The 19,069-nt window shown below is 34.8% G+C and overlaps 1 protein-coding gene and 1 non-coding gene across 2 annotated transcripts; one reads left to right on the top strand and one right to left on the bottom strand.

The window, feature by feature from the left end:
* Nucleotides 1–77: 77 nt before the first annotated feature.
* On the bottom strand, nucleotides 78–18,745 carry LOC121381392 (co-chaperone protein daf-41-like). Its single transcript, XM_041510683.1, has 9 exons — nucleotides 18,635–18,745; nucleotides 12,954–13,051; nucleotides 9,196–9,312; nucleotides 7,015–7,084; nucleotides 5,970–6,071; nucleotides 5,047–5,136; nucleotides 3,036–3,086; nucleotides 1,552–1,582; nucleotides 78–350 (listed from the first exon to the last, which is right to left on the bottom strand). Exons 2-9 carry the CDS (start codon nucleotides 12,986–12,988, stop codon nucleotides 331–333), a joined length of 516 nt encoding a protein of 171 aa, XP_041366617.1. The 5' UTR covers nucleotides 12,989–13,051; nucleotides 18,635–18,745; the 3' UTR covers nucleotides 78–330.
* A 250-nt stretch (nucleotides 18,746–18,995) lies between these two features.
* Trnai-aau lies at nucleotides 18,996–19,069 on the top strand. The gene has a single exon. It is a non-coding gene; the product is annotated as a tRNA-Ile (tRNA).

The raw sequence follows: 19,069 nt of genomic DNA, 5'->3' as shown, positions 1-19,069 counted from the left end.
TCACAAATCAATGATGACTACTTCCAAGGTATCACAATGACTCCCATGACAAAACTTAAAAGATCACAAAGAAAAACTTTAATTGATATTTATATTTATTGTATTAAAAATGAACAATGTGAGCCACCTCCGCAAGATGAATACAAGACAAACACGGGAATTGCTATGTAGCAGTGGGGAACTTTCATGTCTTTGCCACACCAATGCAAATCAGTTTTGACGTTGAAAATAATTCTCAACGAAAGGGGCCTTAAAGTCTCTGTCCCATCGCTTGTGCACATGAATCACATAATAAAGTGCTTAATTTCCTTGGACAGTTGAAACACTACATCAATTCAGGTCGGGTAAATCTGAAAGTAAAAATATTACCGTAACTTTTGTGAATCGGGTGCATATAATATATATAAAATAAACAGACAGACCTCAACATGAAAATCATTTGAGGGCAATGATTAATTTGCTCCCCATACGCATATTATGGGAATCTATATAAATTAAGATATTGCCAAATATAGAGATTAGGATACGAGCTTGTGTGTCGTACTGATTTTACGGAATGAGTGTCAGGATTATTGTATTGCCCAAGCGATCATGAATAACAAGGTAGGACCATGTCAAAATGTTTCAAACATAACTAAAAAGAGATGATGAAATGATGTTATTTTGATAAGCGTTTATACTGGGGAAGCCACATTAAGGTTCCTTCACAAAATTATCACTCGTTGTGCACATGAAATCATTATGACACACGTGGGTCATACTGGTTATATTTCCCTGAATATCTTGAACTATGTGGATAATAAACGTTAAAATGCTAAGGGGAGCTAGACATTATTCGCAATGAACTAGTCTCAGGGAAGTGATGGGAAGCAAAGAGTGATAGATCCCCGTAAACAGCAAGGTCTAAACAAATGTATATAATTACTATGTCAGTCACAACTGGAAAACAAATGTCGAAATTAGTGATAGAAATAAACGATTACAATTCCATGACAACTAATATGCTCCCCACACACACATACTCCTCCTCCAACACTAGACCAAGAGACACGAATTGACTATCACTTATGGTGTGTTGGATATGAACAGTGTATTATGGTGTTCGTAACCAAAACATTGTTGGGACTATTTCAAGCTTCAAAGCTGAAATATTAAAGCACAATATTAATTCTCAAAGCTCTCTTAAAGCAAAACTGCATCATCCTTGCATGTCTTTCTGCAATGGACTGCGAGAACACAAAGTTGCGAGAATTGAACGAATTAGGCCCCAGGTTCGTTTGTTGGATTTTTTTCACCACTAGTAACGACTTTCAGACTTGAAAGATAAAACAATGATACTGTTTGCAGGGCTAGCACTGCCACTTACCAAAATCAATAAATGTAGAATTTATTTTAATTTGGCGAGGGAATTTCATGTAATAATTGATATTATATTAAAAATATTTGTGGATTTCTGCAATTTTTGGCATTTAATAGATAATTTGGCTTAACTTTCTACATAGTCAGAGCTAGCCCTGTGTTTGAATAGAATACTGTACACCAGTCACTCACCATCGTCATCACTGTCTTCTTCATCTTTATCCTAAAAACAAAGACAAATTTCTTTTAAAATCTGGGGGGTTTATTATTAGACACCTAAAAAACCCAAACAACTTCCATTAAAAACACATTTCCATCTGTCTTTGAACTTATCTAATTCACATTTTGTAGATTTAAATGTTTAAACAAAAACCAAAAACACCGCATATTGTTAAATTGAAGCTGCAGTGTCTGGAATATTATTATTTAAGCATTTAGAATAGATGATCCAGTTCTGTTTGGTACATAAAAGGCCCACCACATCGCTATAGTTTCGCAATGCTCGCTTATCTACATTATCTAGGTCAACTGCAAACCCAATGGCCAGCTTGTTTTTCTTCAATTAGTGGGATTTTGAACAAAATTAACTGTCTTGATTGAGGGGTCGTCTCATTCCTCCAAAATATATTTATATCCATATAGGTATGGTACAATACCTTTCCAGGGGTCGGTGGGGGATTTGCCTTGAAATTTTGACAGTGACCAGCAGTTGGCATACGCGTTACATGTAAAAACTGTCATTTTCTACTTTAGTATATTTTATTAAAAATATATACATGATCAATGTGTTATACAAACTAAACTTTGAAAGTTCTACTAACACTTTATAAAATATTAATTCTTAAATAGGAAGGTACAATTGGCAATAGTACGTTGTCAACATCAAAACCGGTTTTAATGAAAGAATAGTACGTATCCTCAACCAAATGTTCTTTGTACAGCGCAAGAATTTTCATTTCATTTTCTGAGACGAACCCTACAATTTCAAATCCACAAACGCACCAGTTAACAGAAATTGACAACAGGCTGTCGTTTGTGGTTTGCCGAGCAATGGCCGCACAGGCGACAAATCAAGCGTATACTTATGACGTTCTCCATTCATAGCGAACACACGCACATTTTTTTAAAGTGCAGTTGAACTTGTATTTCATATTTGTGCATGATATTATTATATGGTAACCAGACACTGTTAACTTTAATCAAAAGTATGACATTTTACTGGAGGGTTGCATGAATTTGCAACTGTTTACGGGTAAAATCCAGTATTCACCCTGGAAAACGCCCAGATGTCTAGATATGTAATATATGGTATTTGAGAACAATAATTTAATGAAATTGCAATAAATTACCGCACAATTTGCAGTTTTTCAAATGTTAAAGAAACACACACCTACTGATTGATCTGGGCCCGTGCTTATAAATCTTAAAGTCTAGACTTTGTCCAGACTTTAACGTAATGCTATTTGAATGGCATTGCCATGACATTAAAGTCTGGATTTTATTAAAAGTCTTAGACTTTAAGGTTTATAAGCACAGGGCCTGATACTAAAATTATGAGTCTGGCTACAAGAAATTTTATTACAATAAAACTGATGGTATTATTGGGATTTGATAAATGTCTTAATTCACAGGATGTTTGGTAAGTAGGAGGTGTAAAACGGTAACCGAATACTTACCATATCAAGACCCGTGTCTCCACCACCTAGTCCACCCATAGAACCCATCATCTGAAATAAAATACAATAAACCAGTGTACACAGGTACATAGGCAACATGGCACAATATTTCATGTTGGTTATGCAAATTTAAGTAAGACACAAACAGCCAATCGATTACGTGGTGAACCATTACACATTCTAATTGTCACCGTACCAAGGTTTTTTTCTATAAAATATTTACAGTATCAGCCAGAAATACAATCAATTTTAATGTCAATGCAACTTTGAGATAACTGATTACTTTAGGTTATTCAAAGATAATTTGCATAACTGACCAAAGTAAAAATCATGTGAACGGACTTCCTGATTTTGAAAGTTTAAAGTTTGTTTTGTTTAACGACACCACTAGAGCACATTGATTTATTCAGGGTTCATACACTTAAAGGAAGTCAAAATTCAAGGGTTTTTCAAGCACTTTCCAGGTCAACTTTACCAAAATTCCAGGACCGTACCGAGTTTCCACAGGTCGTTAAACACGCAAGTGCCAACCATCTTTGTGGTTTCAATAGATCCATTAACTTGACACGTTCCCTGAACTTGCTACATACCCAGCGGCAAAAAGTGACAAACTTTCTTTTCCAATATGGCGACGCTGTCGCTTGGATCTCGTGACCGCGTCATTCTCGCATCGCGAGATAAAAAAACAAAACAAAAAAACATTCACACGTCAACTGAGCCGGTAAACATCGATTGGCCGGACGATTGGCATTTGATTGTGCCGCGGAAATGAAACAAATAATTTAATTACATGTTAAATAAAGTAAATAAAGCCTCCGTTTTAGGCGTTTATATTTTATTTGACATCAAATTATCATTTTCAAGGGTTTTTCAGACCGCAAGATGATTTTCAAGGGTATTCAAGCACTGGAATACATTAGTTTATTTTCAAGGGTTTTCCAGGTGCGTACGAACCCTGTTTATTAACCATCGGCTGTTGGATCTTGATTTTGAAATACTGTCCCCTGTGTAATGGACAAGAACAGAATGAACCAGTAACAAGCAATGTATGATCCGGTCGGTCCCCTCCCCCCCCAACTTATTTTAAGCTAGTGCTAATTATAGCTGATTGGCAAACCTATTTGATATTAAAACTCAAATTTAATTTATGCAATGGTCATCATATTCAGACTAAATCAGGGTTCATACACTTAAAGGAAGTCAAAATTCAAGGGTTTTTCAAGCACTTTCCAGGTCAACTTTACCAAAATTCCAGGACCGTACCGAGTTTGCACAGGTCGTTAAACACGCAAGTGCCAACCATCTTTGTGGGTTTACAATAGATTCATTAACATGACACGCTCCCTGAACTTGCTAAATACCCAGCGGCAAAAAGTGACAAACTTTTTTTTCCAATATGGCGATGCTGTCGCTTGGATCTCGTGGCTGCGCGATTTATTTGACATCAAATTATCATTTTCAAGGGTTTTCCCAGACCGCAAGATGATTTTCAAGGGTATTCAAGCACTGGAATACATTAGTTTATTTTCAAGGGTTTTCCAGGTGCGTACGAGCCCTGCTAAATTAACTGGCATTCCCGTACACAACAAAGCCACTGTACTAGATCCTCTCCCCCTCCCCCAATGCCTGGTAACAGTCATCTTTCAGTTGATTACAATGCTTTTCCTTTCTAATTACAAACTGTCTGCTATTATATAATTTATCTTCTATTTATCATAGAATGTCATCACTAAAAAACTTCATGTTATTCTTCAATGAAATACAGAATGCAATGTCATGGTGACAAATGGGATGTCATTACACAAAATGGATCATGAAAAGAACTATACAAAAAGGATTTAAAGTATTTTGAATGAAATATGTTGTTTGTAATTATAAAACTTACTGGAGTAACATGAACAAATATATAAATCGCTTCAGTAAACCACGTTATTTTATACGATTTGTGACCATTATACATCAATAAACAAAAAAAAGACAATAATGTAAAGCAAATCCACAATGGTGCTACCTGTTCGAGGTTAAAGTCGTCTGCGGGTTCATCAGCATCAGAATCATCTTCATCCCTCCACCTGTCAAAATCTGTTTTGATGTAATGCACCTACAAAACAAGACATTAGCACATGCTGTAATAAAGCAAATATTTTATTCAGCTATGAAATAGTTACGGTTTTGTACCTTGACCTTTGATATACCAGTGGTAGAGCACTGGTTAGGATGGGAAAAACCTAATTAATTTACCAATGTGGCTTAATCCTACGACCCAACTACCTCAGATAAGCATTTTAGCTAAATTCGGCAACTGCGAATTTTAGAAAGAAATGGCACATTTTTATTTAATTTCGTGAAATAATTTCATGTGATAATTAAAATTTTGTTTAAAAAATGTTTTAATTTAATAGATAATTTGGCAAAATTTACTGCTCATTTAGATCTAGCCCCGACTTTACCGACTGTGCTAAATCCAGTCCCTGTTCTAAACTACTTGAACATGTACATCAAAGACACTTGTATACCTATTCTATTATATACCTATTCTATAGGTATATGTATAGGAAAAAAAACCCTAGCTTTCTTCAAGTTCTTCATGATAATTAAGCAAATGACCACTACTATTTTTACAAAGCTACATTGATTTTACTTCATGCAATGACAGGCCGAAGTCAGGCTGATCAAAGCCAAGTTTTTTATCACTTAGTCTAATTGCGCGAGCCCTGAATTGTAGCTTAAACAAGGTTTTGCATAAACAACTATAATATACATAGATGTAACTAACAGTAACAAAATCTTTGAACATTGATAAAAAAAAACCCAATGAATTAGTGGTTAGAAAAACAAAAAAAGGATAATGGGATGAATATTAAAACCATCCATATAATGATGTACTTAAACAAATTTCGTTACAGTAGATACAAAATGTCACAAGTAACTTACCTTTTTTTGATCTTTTAATAACCGTGGCCAAAAAGATGCATCTGGATTTTTTTTCTTTAATGTAAAAGATATTTCCCTGCCTCCTACAAAATATTTTGACGTCTGAAAAAAAAAGTAAAATGATTAACACATTATTATAAACTGAGGTTCAATATTTGTGGAATGGGAAGCAATCTTTGTTTTTAAATTTAAATCTTGAAACAAAAGCTAGTAATTGATAATTCTTCAGTAATGAAAGTGGGTTACCAAAAAAAAAGAGAGTAAATTTTAATATATGTAATCGGTTCAGTCCTTCATATCTGAGGTGTGCTATCATGCTTGTGCACCCAAGGCAACGTTAATTTCTTCTTAGAAGCCTTTTTTATCATTCACCTTGTTTGAATAAAAGCTGACTTACTTGATATATCTGTCAGTTATTATTATTATTATTATTATTAATATGGGATCATAAAATTTCAAGTAAAATCAATCCATTTCAATACTAGTCTAAAATCTGAATTCGGTATTTCTTTATTTGTTAAACTGACTACACTAATCACTGGACTGGAGCTTATGAGGTGAGTGAGGCGAGTTATTTTGCAATGTGAAGGACCATCGTTTGAGTAATGGCCGCACCCATTCAGAATGTATACTATTACAAAGTATCATCCAAACCCATATCATAAGTTTTGTACAGATAATATGGAAAATTTTGGAAACAAGTGTACATATAGCCAATTAAAAATCTACAATATTGGATAAATCCAGAAAACGTTCATCTTTGGGTCTACAACACAGGTACTGACATGAGAAAAAAAACAATGATGAAAATAGTCCAGAATGTCACCACAATTAGTCAGTTTTCTTACTAGTAGATAGTAAATGTACATGATATCCTGTCTATGGTGGTTGGAACTGACTGGACCACAATGGCACCATTGCTGTCGAAAACCACTTATTTGGTGTTAGTGTAACAAAGTAACAAATTTCGTAACACACACCTCACCAGCATATTATTTTCACCACTTATAAATATCTAAGCAGAAAGCTGAACACTACAATTTACCTCGGGACATATAGCTGCGTAGAATTCCATAGTTACTTCATGAGGCTGGTTTTCTGTGCCACCTGTCCCTCTAAAATAAAAACAAATATATAAATTAAATATATGGGATGCAGACACCAAGGTGGGAAATATTGTTATGATTCCACCATTATTGTAAACATGATGTAATATAGATATTTTGAGATTCCACCATAAGTTTATGCTTCCAACACAAAATCTGGGATTTGCGGAAGTACAGTATCTTGCTATGATAAATTTTGTTTAATGTTCACCATATTAGTATGTCTGCAAAGGAAAATGAATTTCTTTGAACATTTTCAAAGCTATCAGTAAGAAAAAATCTGCACAATTAGTTTGTTCAAAAATAACCACGCATATGCAGTTCCTCTACGTGGTGCAGAGGCGGCAACATTCTAACAAGTTTTCTTGACAGTTGCAAATACAGAATGTTTAGGGTACCAGTAAAGTGAAAACAGACACTCAGTAATTGGGGCACGCGGGGGTGGGGGTGGGGGTTGGGGTGTGTGTTGCTCTATGGGCCGGAGTCTGTTACTACAGAAGTGTGCAATGTAGTCCACTTGTAATGAACATAGTTGGTGAAATTGTTGGCCCAAGAATAGAACAAGTATGACTCAGTGGTTTTCCGTTTAAAAAAAAAAGCTATTTTCCGTTTCATGTTTTTGTAAATTCCATTTAATTTCCATTTCAGACTACAATATGTAATTAACAATTGAACTAACACAAGTTGTGACAAATTAAAGGGTCCAAGAATTGACTGGCGTCGACATGCGTCGATATTTGTCATTAAATCAAAGTAGGCCTACATATTAGTAGTAAAAAATCGCAAAGGCTACAATTATAATAACTACATAAAGCATGATTGTCCAACAATTAAGTGCACAAAACGTAAACATTTATTTTATCATCTCTTGGACAGTCCAACGTCGTCTGCAAATTGAAGTATGCGCATGAAACAGCGGAAATAAAGTAACATTGCAACGTTCAGCCAGCCGTTTTTTGCTAAATGTTTGCAAACATATTTTGACTGGTGGTTCCCGAAATGGTCATTCGGTTTAATGTGTTGCGTAAACCAGCCCCAAGTTCAGCCAGCAGACGTTTCGCTAACGTTCGCGAAGTATTTGATTGGTTCCCACTGTGACCATTTGGTTTACCGTGAAGCGCATAATCCAGTCTAGCGTTTGCCAGTAGTACTGCGCACGGGTCAAGCGTCAGTTTTACAGTGTGTGGCAATAGTAAAATAGTAAAAAAAAATTTTTAACTTTGCGGAACATCGTAATTCCGTTTCCAAATGTAAATTCCGTTTCACAATGGGAATTCCGTCCGTTTTCCGCGATCGCGTCTAGTGTGCTCATGAATCAAAACAAAAAATATTTTTAAAACAAAGGCAATGAGCAGTAATGGACGCTGTATTCGTGGGAAACTCAAAGGTTTCCTGAAGAAATTAACCCATAGAAGCCGAGCTATACATTTAGACAAGAACCAAGAAAATATGAACTGGAGTCTGAGCAACTGTGGCAAAAATAGACGTCGGAAATGAGGGTAGTAAACGTCGCATGCAATGCGCGACGCCTTGTTTTGCAACCACAGATTACACTGTGGTAAGTAGAGAAATTTTAAAAATACATTCAATTGTAAAGCTCCAAAACTGTTATTATTTAATATTAAGCCTCAGACATTGGGCTACTGTTATGTGTCAAACTGTATGATGAGTAAATATGAGAGGAACTGGTTATATATGTCCTATCAAACATGTGTAGTGATTTCCCTAGAAATTTGGCAAGGCATGATAGACCAAACACTTTTGGGGCATTTTCACCATTTTCGGGGCACTTGTTTTTCATTAAAAATACACAAAAATTTATTGAAATAAACATTAATGTAATTTATGTGCTTGCTTTAATAAATGAATGGCAAAAGATATAAAAGGCATATTTTATTAATTAATAATACCTTTTTGGGTGTTTTATAAAGGCAATTTTAGAATTAATTAGTGAAAAAGGCTTGTTTAATCTCAGGGCAGCATGGTGCTGATTAAGGCAAGATGGTGCTACACTACTGAGGCATGGAGCTGCACCATGCTAAAACAAGCTAGGGAAAACATTAATGTGATGTTCAAAGTTAATGTAAAGCCCTCCTATGACAGTCAAAACACAGTCTTACTTGAAATGTAAAGAATTCTCTGTCATGTCTATGACTGGATTGCTACAGTTTTCCAAGATCATCGTCAGGAGAACCCGATCTTTACGTTGAGCCCAAAGGACCACTGGAGGCAGTGCACTGCAAAGAAAAAATAATAGTCAATAATCTAAATTATTTAGGCATTAGGTTTAACCTGAATAACAAAGCCAAATAGCAATGCAATCTGAAAATCTTACGCCCAAAACACACCGGATCTGGGTTTGGTAAGTTTAGCAACTACTGTTTAATGTTTTAAAATTGTGTAGCGATGTTTGAAAGTCGAGTAGTGAATGTTCCGTTATCTTGAGATAAATTTACTTCTATACAAACATCAACAATAAGTTTAGAGAAATCAACATTGATCAATATATACCTTTTCTGTTGCTTAGTAAGAAAAATGAATGAGTAAGGATCAAACATTGTGCAGCTGCCAGTCTGGCAGTGTTAAAATACAGTGCATGTTCTACGACATCTGTTGCCAGGTCTGTAGTTGACGTCAGCACAGAATGTGTTTTGTCACATTTGATTCAATGCGTTTCATCTTGGACTGGCACCATACTCGCCAGACCCAGACCCAGTGTGTTTTGGGTCTTAGCCACGTATCAGTTTCAATTAATAATTAGAGAAAGTAAATGTGTGTAAATAAATCTACTTGTAACAATAAACAATTTAGATTTTTTTTGGTAAATTAATAATGAAATTGCCTTCAAATTCAACTCAATTTGCATTTTGTAATTTGGTGAATAAAAGGTCAGGTCATAGGGTTTTACGTGCATATTCAGAACAGGCTGTTGTAGCGCACACCTGTTATGGGCTGTGACGGAACATGCTCTTATCTTTTCGCCTGTGGCGATGTTAATTGTTTTAGAGGGCCGTGTGCAGCTTGGTTACGTAATACATCCGTGCGACAGTACCCCCTAATACACACTTAGACCAGGTGTGGAGGCCATGTGGCCAGTAGTTACGTAATACCTCCGCGCGACCATGGTATCTCTCGCGAACTAGGCGACAACCCGTCTAGGCTTGTAAGGAAATGTACTGTCCCTGGGAGTTGTGGAACTATCACATGATAGGTGAGTTACTGCGTGGTGCCCCCTGGCGATATTCGCTGTCTCTGAGATTTTTGAATAAATAGTTAGGATTCTAGATATATCAGGGAGAAACATTGGAAGGCTCCCGGGGAACATAGTCCAACTGGACTGGTAAATATATTTTCTTGCTCTGTTGTATAACCTTGATGTGATCGATGTGACTTTAAATATTTTAATACTGTATTGTACCAATATTCTTTAGACAGTGTCTCCAGTAATCTGACAAAGTAAATTGTAGGCTTCACTGTTCTAATATATTTATACAAGTGTTTAAGATAAAGCTTAGCCGGTCATTCTAGAGGACCTAGGTAAACTGTAGGTTATTGTCTTTATTGTATTAGGTACCAGTATTAATTCTGTATTACAAGGTTACTGAATGAGTAGTTAAGGGTTAATTAAAAATTAACCAGTTAGGAATAGAGTTGTAATTCCTTTATTAATTAAGTTCCCCTGGCAGCGTTTCTCAATTATCACATGTGTGTGTGTTGTATCACGGTGTAGTGATTAGAATATTATGTAAACTAGACACCTAGTGATTAACTAATTAAGTGATTAGCTCTGGGTTGTTATTACATTGTTGTTGTTAATTAACTACTGCGGCGAGTACATTTGTCAGCGTAGTGTTAATACATATTCCAAAGTGTATTGTGTTTTGTTGTGTTTTCTAGTGAAATAAACGTGCTACATATATATATTTATATAAGATCTTATCTCTGGTTATACCTAGAGCCAAGCCACTCGGGTATTAGACTGCCCGATACAGAGAGATCTAAAAGATATACAGTTAGAAGAGATATTTGAATAATCGTATTTTATTCAGTTACGGGTATTGAAGGATCCCCATGACGTGGGCACAGGTGCAATCCTCGGCCATCTCCTCCGTCCAGGACAGGAAAAGGGTAGGGGTGGGTGGGAGAGGGGACCGCCCGCACTAGCAAGTGCAACGGAGCACTAGCAGCCCGACCGAGATCGGTAGCTGGCAGGGACAATTTTGGTGCTATTGAATTTTGAATATTCCGTAGGATTAAGTCAAAAGAGAAAATACTGCACAATTTCTTGAAGGAATTTTGACACATTTTTGAATGGTTGACTGAAAGGTAAAAAAGGGGAGCTACATGTTATTTTCGAACTTAGTATGCTGTGAGTAGCTCATTATTGGAACCTAGCCTATTGATGGCCGTCATTGTATGTCTTTCAAGATTGTCCCGAGTTTGAGCCCTTAAAAGTGCTTGATCTGTTGGAATTATGTTGGTTCTGTCCTTAAAAGGACATGGCTGGTTGGCAGGGCAACCCATAGGAGACTTGTTTTTAGCCCTTATAAGGGCTTGCAATTTGTGGTGAACAAAGGTTTTTAACCCTGGTATACAAGTGCACAGTTAGTCTGCAATCTGCAAATATTTTAGTTTTCACCAGGAAAGGTGAGTGATCACTTTCGCTCTTCACATTGTAATACAGAAAATTAATGGAACATTAAATTATTTTAAGTCAACTATCCCAGCGAAAATCATGACATGAAATTATAAACAGTGCATTCGGCCGAGCAGTCAATTCTCTTTTTTTTTGGCTTGTAACTTTTTATTAAATTTTTTCAAAAATTCTATTAACTTTTTTACTAATAGCTATTTTCAAAATTCTGCCCATTTTTAACTCTATCCTCCCCCCATCCGGAGTCAGGCCACCGATCTTATCGGAGGTCGGATTCTGGATGGGCGTGTTCGAAACCCTAGTGGTGTATGGACACGTTAAATTGTTATCTATCTATCTATCTACAATATCGTAAAACCTTCCAACGATATTGAAGTGAAAACTTATAAGATAACTTCTAAAATATGGGCCTAGTTTCTTAAAGTTAAACCTGCATAAACTGACAAAGCTCATTACAAATTAGGGGCCTACAATCCTTTCACACTTTCAGCCTTTGTGCACAAAATTAAAAATGTTTGGGGTGTTTATTGAACACTTGCTACAGAATGAATGCCAGACAACTCGACCCAGAGGAGGTCAACTCGGCCCATTTAATTATCATTTATGTAATAAATGTGGGAATTTGGCAAATGAGGTCTTTTGCGTTATTTCTATAGTACAATACTTCTAGAAACCCATCCGACACTACGATATGCGCGTACAACATGCACAATTGTCATTCTTAATGGTGACCATATAGTTAGCGGTATCTATCAGTACAATGCATTATTATTACTATAGTACAATACTTCGACACTACGACATGGCGAACGCGCATATGTGTCACAGCATGCCCCGTTTATCAGTCTAATAACTCGGCCCAGAGTTGTTCGAGCCACGGGCCGGGGCCGAGTTGTACCCCGGGCCGAGTTGTCTGGTCCCCCTACAGAATACAGTATTAAACCGATAGTTGTTATCAATATCTACCCATACTTTTAATGAAAGTGGATTTTCTACATCAATATTATTGCTCAACTTGATTTTGGAATTGATTTACAAATGAACATTGATCAGTTCAACATGAATCATGGAAACCAGTCTATGCTTTTATTCCGATCTTAAAATCGAGCTACCTTTTTTCAATGAATATCTTTTTACTAGTTTAGAATACCATCCGTTATATGAGATAAATAGTAAAATAAAACAACCAATTTTATGACCAAAAACATATAACATCATAATTACTTTTCGGTAGCGTTATCAGACATTGCTTCTGGCATGCCTTTCGTCTGGACTGTTCACTTGTCCCTTTTTCCCGGGTCTCAGGAAACACCAGAAACCGACTGTAAAGAAACCGAAACGAATAATAAAAACGAAAAACAAATAAGAAAACAAATAAGAAAACAAAAGTATGTTAAACATGGGGGATACACACGCTATAGTTGGTCATGATGATATATTTTGTGGGTATGGGTATGAAAATGTTTTTAGCGTGCTTTTATCAGAACGTTTTTTCAAGCACACGTTCTGATATATTTTAATCAGTTAATTGATATACAGAAGCTTTTACTATTTGTTGAAATATAAATATCTGACATTTTAATTATTTAAACTAAAATGAGTATGTACTAGCATTTTAGTGGCATCAGGGGTGAAGATTGATTGAAAGATATTTTATTGTTTTTTTAAAAGAACAAATGGATTAGACACAAGTTATACAATTTATTAGACCTTCTCGGTGTCCTGTAAAATCTGACCGGCCTCGGTGGCGTCGTGGCAGGCCATCGGTCTACAGGCTGGTAGGTACTGGGTTCGGATCCCAGTCGAGGCATGGAATTTTTAATCCAGATACCGACTCCAAACCCTGAGTGAGTGCTCCGCAAGGCTCAATGGGTAGGTGTAAACCACTTGCACCGACCAGTGATCCATAACTGGTTCAACAAAGGCCATGGTTTGTGCTATCCTGCCTGTGGGAAGCGCAAATAAAAGATCCCTTGCTGCCTGTCGTAACAGAGTAGCCTATGTGACGACAGCGGGTTTCCTCAAAACAAAATCTGTGTGGTCCTTAAACATATGTCTGACGCCATATAACCGTAAATAAAATGTGTTGAGTGCGTCGTTAAATAAAACACTTCTTTCTTTCTTTTCCTCTAAAATCTACATGGATACAAAGACTTATTCGGCAAACCACAAAATGGATTACACTATTTGAATCCACTACTGGTTTAAACACTAAATATCTCATTATATATGGAGATTATTTTATTGCAATGAAAAAAAGAATGTATAACAAATGTGTTTTGGAGAGATGCCTTATACAGCTGGGTACTAATTCAACAAAACCAAACGTTACAAAACACAAAAGATATCCAGGGACTTAATATTTGGTATAATACGAAGATATTAAAAAACAATAAACCTTTTTTATATAGTTGTTTTATTAACAAAGGAATTATTTTCATTAACGATTTACTTGATGGACAAGGAAACCTTTTTGAATTTGAAACTTTCACCCAAAAATATAACATGAAAACTTTTTATATATATATATATATATATATATATATATATATATATTATGCATCGCTAATGAATGCTGTAAAATCTTTTTTAAAAACATTAAATATCATAAATAATTAATTTATTGTTGTTGAAAGACCAGTTCTGCCGTTTAAATTAAAACTCTTGGTAAATACAAACACGGTAAGTAAGGTTATGTACAACATTTTGAACAATAAAATTACACTTCCAAAGTCACAAACAGAATATGCAAATAAGGGTCTAACATTTGATCGCTTTACATGGGAAAAATATTATGTTTTACATTTTAAATGTTTAAAAGACACCGCTTTGATATGGTTTCAGTATAGACTGCTATACAGAATTATTGGTACAAATACTTTTATAAATACATATGATAAACTACGTAGATTCAGATAACTGTACATTTTGTAATAACTTGCCTGAAACTTTTAACATTTGTTTTACGATTGTACCAAAGTACAACAGCTTTGGATAGCTGTAGAAAATTGGATATTTGACAAAATAGGAGTTCACACTTCACTTAATAAATTTTTTGTTATCTTTGGGATGACAGATACTGATTTGGTTAAATCTGTAAACTGGTTAACAATTGATATTAAATATTATATTTACACCATAAAAATGCATAAAAGAAATGTATGTATTAATAATACTATAAAAGTTATTTTAAAATGGAAATTTGAAATACAGAAATACATTTATTTAAAAAAAATTGCGAGTATGAACAACTTAATGACTGCTGGGGCAAATGGCTTGACCTTTTTATTTGAAAAAAAGGAAAACAAGATAGGCCCTACACAAATTCAGTAAATCGTCTGTCTGCTAACTGTACTCATTTTTCTTACCAGTATTTTTACTCCATCAAAAAACGAAACAAAAACATAAAACAAAAGAAAACAACAAATTCCACTTTTTCATTTATTCATTTATTTATTTATTTATTTATTCTTTCTTGCTTTCTTTTCTCCTCAGATCAAAACTTACTCAGTACATTTAAATCACTAAAAGTATATGTGTATATCTGTGAAAATATGTTTATGTATATATATGTATACATTATGTATGAGTGTATGGATATGGATATGTATGTATATGACTATGTTACAAACACTTTGTAAGTCAATGATTTAATGATTCAAGGCACTCCATCCTCGACATTGTCACATTGATCTGGGGCAATAAAAAAAAAAACGGGGGGGGGGGGGGTATGGCGCTATGTAATTGAATATTTACAATGTGTGTGCTGAATTTAACCGCAGTCGATAGGGAGTATGGGGCGGGGGTCCTCCCCAGATGTAAAATGGATTAGGTTTCGGGTTAGGGTTAAGAAAATCATACGGTAATGATAAAGAGTCATTAAAGTGTTTTAAAGGTCAACTTAAAAATATAAAATCTGCCCCAAAAATGGGGTATGGCGCCATACCCATTTTACCCTCTGGCAGAAACCCTGCAAGTTCTCCACAATACATACATGTCACGACAATAATATATTTTTACAATATAAATATGAACAGAAATAAATATTATTGAAAGAGTGAAAGAGAGCAAGAAAGAAAGAAATAATAAAGGAAACAGAGAAAAGACGCAATAAAGTTATCTACATGTTCTATAATTAGACAGGTTTGCTTAAAGAAAACACAAATAACACAAATAAGGCATAGCAATGATTACGTAATGACTACAAAAAATAACAACACAAAAATAATAATTTACAGCAAAGTCACTTCTTCCTCTAACTTCGATAGGAAGAGGTTTTCAACAGTAGCGAGACATTCATTTGATTTACATTACTTATCTTCGTGCTTTATTCAATTAAGGTTTAAGCACAGTCCTGAGAATAGGCGTACGGGCTCCCATTTTTGCTGGGGGGGGGGGGGGGGGGGGGGCTGGCTGGTTTTTGCCCGAATTAAACGAAAATGCCCGAATATGGATCACATTTATTCATATTAGCAATACTGCCAAACATCTATATAGGGTTGCAAACGAATCACTACGCATTTTTACATGGATTACAACTAATTTTGAGGCTAGAATGGTGGAAATACTAGTATATGGTAAAAAATGTCTCAGGTTAACACATTTTGCCCGAATAAATTTATTCATTTTGCGAAAGTCTGCGTAAAAGGTTATCCCAATACATAACGTGTAATCCAGGGATAGAGACAGTAACGGAGATGCCATATTATTGTTTTGAGATTAACGGGACAGACCCTAGTTTTTAAACACTACAGCATATTCTTCACTATTAGAGCCGTTTATGATCACTGAAATCAAACATTACTTATATATTTTATTTTTTAGGTTATCCATTTCCGTACAACCGAAGTGTTTCTGGTCATCCTGGTGTTTCTAATACCAAAAAATGCATTTTTCATATTTTTAAAAACGCACGTACGTATTACCAAATGTTTGACATGCAATAGCCGATGATTAATAAATCAATATGCTCTAGTGGTGTCGTTAAATAAATAAATAAATAAAAATCATTGATATATTAAAAAGTGATAGTTTTTAAGATGAATGTGCTTCAATTGTTTATATATCTGCCATAGTTTTGATAGTATGTATAAAAGTACCAAGAGAGAAGCTAAAGTCTGTGATGTTTAAACAGAAAAATACCGTCAAAAATAACTAGAGCTCGTCTCATTAACCATTACTTCTTAGACGAACGTGCGTTTTAAGGTGCATTTATCATCAAAGTATTATTTCACCTGATCTTACAATTCAAGTTTCTTTTCCTTTTTTTTCTTCTTTTTTTTTAAAGTTTTTGATATGACGACCTTATTAAAATATTATGTCACTAATAGGCCTATGTCACTTACTTAGATTTCGCTAAATTTTAAGATCGCTAATAAATTATAATTTACAGTATGTGTAAATCAGTGAAATCTCATCTGTAATGAAAACCTAGCCGAATCCCATCACTAGTACACAGTTACAATGTCTCAGACAGGAGGGCGATTCTACATCACTTAGTATCTTTTAAACTAGGCCTACACCTATTAATTAATATTATATTTAATGGTTATTTCGACACTTCGTCGCGTGAGAAAAAAAAGAAACTCGTTACCGCCACGCGGCCTATAGATCTGATTCATGTTAGTTTGGGTCATTTCGTGCCAATTCACCAAATAATTTAGTTCTAACTGATTTTTTTTTTTGAATTTTTTTTAAGGAAATGAAGCTAATTATTGGTATATATCGGGTGCCCCCCCCCCCCCCCCCAACGATAATCTATTGATACTATTCGGACATACTACAAGGAGCACATATAGTAATTAAATGTAGATACATTTTTATATTACTCAGAATTATATTTAATTGTGTTTTATGAATTTTTCTCAGTGATAAACAATGCTGAAAATTAGAATAAGCCATGTAATGAAATGGTACTTTTCAAATATTATGTTAAAAATCGTCTAGAAACTGAATATTCTGCTGCAGTTGAGCAGCCACACAGAAGAGAAATTTTCCAAAAATATTGGTGCTACGAAGACATCCTTGCAACGTGCACGGATACCTTTGAATTACAAATGCTATTCTAAAATGAACATGTTTAAGTTAACCTGGTATATAAAATTAGCATTACTTTTAAATCATACACGATATATGATAATAATATATTTTATAATATTCATGTTTCCAATTTGATTTTATATTAAATTAAATATATTAAATTTTATTTAGGCTTACTCATTGAGACCCGGTTAATTTCGTCAAATAACTCGTTAAATGTATACAGAATGTGTGACCTTTTGTAAATAAATGGGGTACCCGGCATGTTCGGGTGTCCCCGAAACATAAAAAACACCCAACCCCAAAAAACGTTTTACATCAACATACACATGTATATCATATGATGTTAATTAGCAAGTTAATTAAAACATTTTTTAAGATTGTACCATTTAGCAAAGTTACAAGTAATTTTGCTCCCCACCCACCTACGTTTATTTGTGACAATAATCATTTCCACACATAATCCTTGCAAAATTGTAATGTGTTGGCACTCAGGGTAAACAGGTTTTCCCAAGAATGTTTGCGTTAAATGTGTACAGGCATGACACGTGTTTATCTATCTGCTCTAAGCAAGGGCTATATATTCTCCTCTCATTTTGTTCCTACTACTACTAAATAAAATGATTTACTTTTAATTGTTATAGGTATGAAGCTAAATGTATAAACTTGCCAAAAAAAAGAAAAAGTAATAAATAATTTCGAAAGAAAGCAGTTTTATTAGAATTATTTTATATTTTAGTCAGATTTGGTCATTTTAGGTACTTCGTCAGACCGTTGCGTAGTGAAATAAAAAAAACACACAAGAAAAACTAAGAGTTAGCAGTCTATTGCCAGATTTTTTGGTATTTTATAATGAAACGTCTTACAGTATAGATCTGTTGTTTCCAACTACAGCTATTAGCCTAATGTAGGACAAACAAATTATGATGACGACAATTTATTTATAACTTCCACTGATTAAGTATAAGGTTACGCAAGCCTATGTTAAATATGTACAAAGTACCAGTCTAGGGATAAGTCTCAGTCTGTCCCAGTCTTTTATTCCACAAGTCTGGAGACGATCGAGAAATGGAAACCTATAAAACTATTTATTACAGCATAAATAGATTTGTCTTTATCCATATATAGATACTAATAACTGTACAAATTATTTTTAAAAAAGATAAAAATAACAATTTATCTTCATTTACTTTAAATAGACTAAATTGGAAAAATATTCTCGTGGAAGGCCTGTTAGCTCAGTTGGTTAGAGCGTCGTGCTAATAACGCGAATGTCGTGGGTTCGACCCCCACATGGGCCA

The sequence above is a fragment of the Gigantopelta aegis genome, chromosome 9, assembly GCF_016097555.1.
Source record: "Gigantopelta aegis isolate Gae_Host chromosome 9, Gae_host_genome, whole genome shotgun sequence".
In the NCBI taxonomy this organism is placed as follows: Eukaryota; Metazoa; Mollusca; class Gastropoda; order Neomphalida; family Peltospiridae; genus Gigantopelta; species Gigantopelta aegis.
This window is presented reverse-complemented; position numbering and strand designations above follow the sequence as displayed.

What these genes read in the sequence shown, in the direction of transcription:
- LOC121381392 (XM_041510683.1), bottom strand. Translation starts at nt 12,988, where the DNA reads ATGCCAGAAGCAATGTCTGATAACGCTACCGAAAA. An exon ending in ACGACTTTAACCTCGAACAG is followed by an intron (nt 3,087 to 5,046) that starts GTAGCACCATTG and finishes ATTTTATTTCAG; the next exon opens with ATGATGGGTTCTATGGGTGG. An exon ending in AGAAGACAGTGATGACGATG is followed by an intron (nt 351 to 1,551) that starts GTGAGTGACTGG and finishes TTTTACTTTCAG; the next exon opens with ATTTACCCGACCTGAATTGA.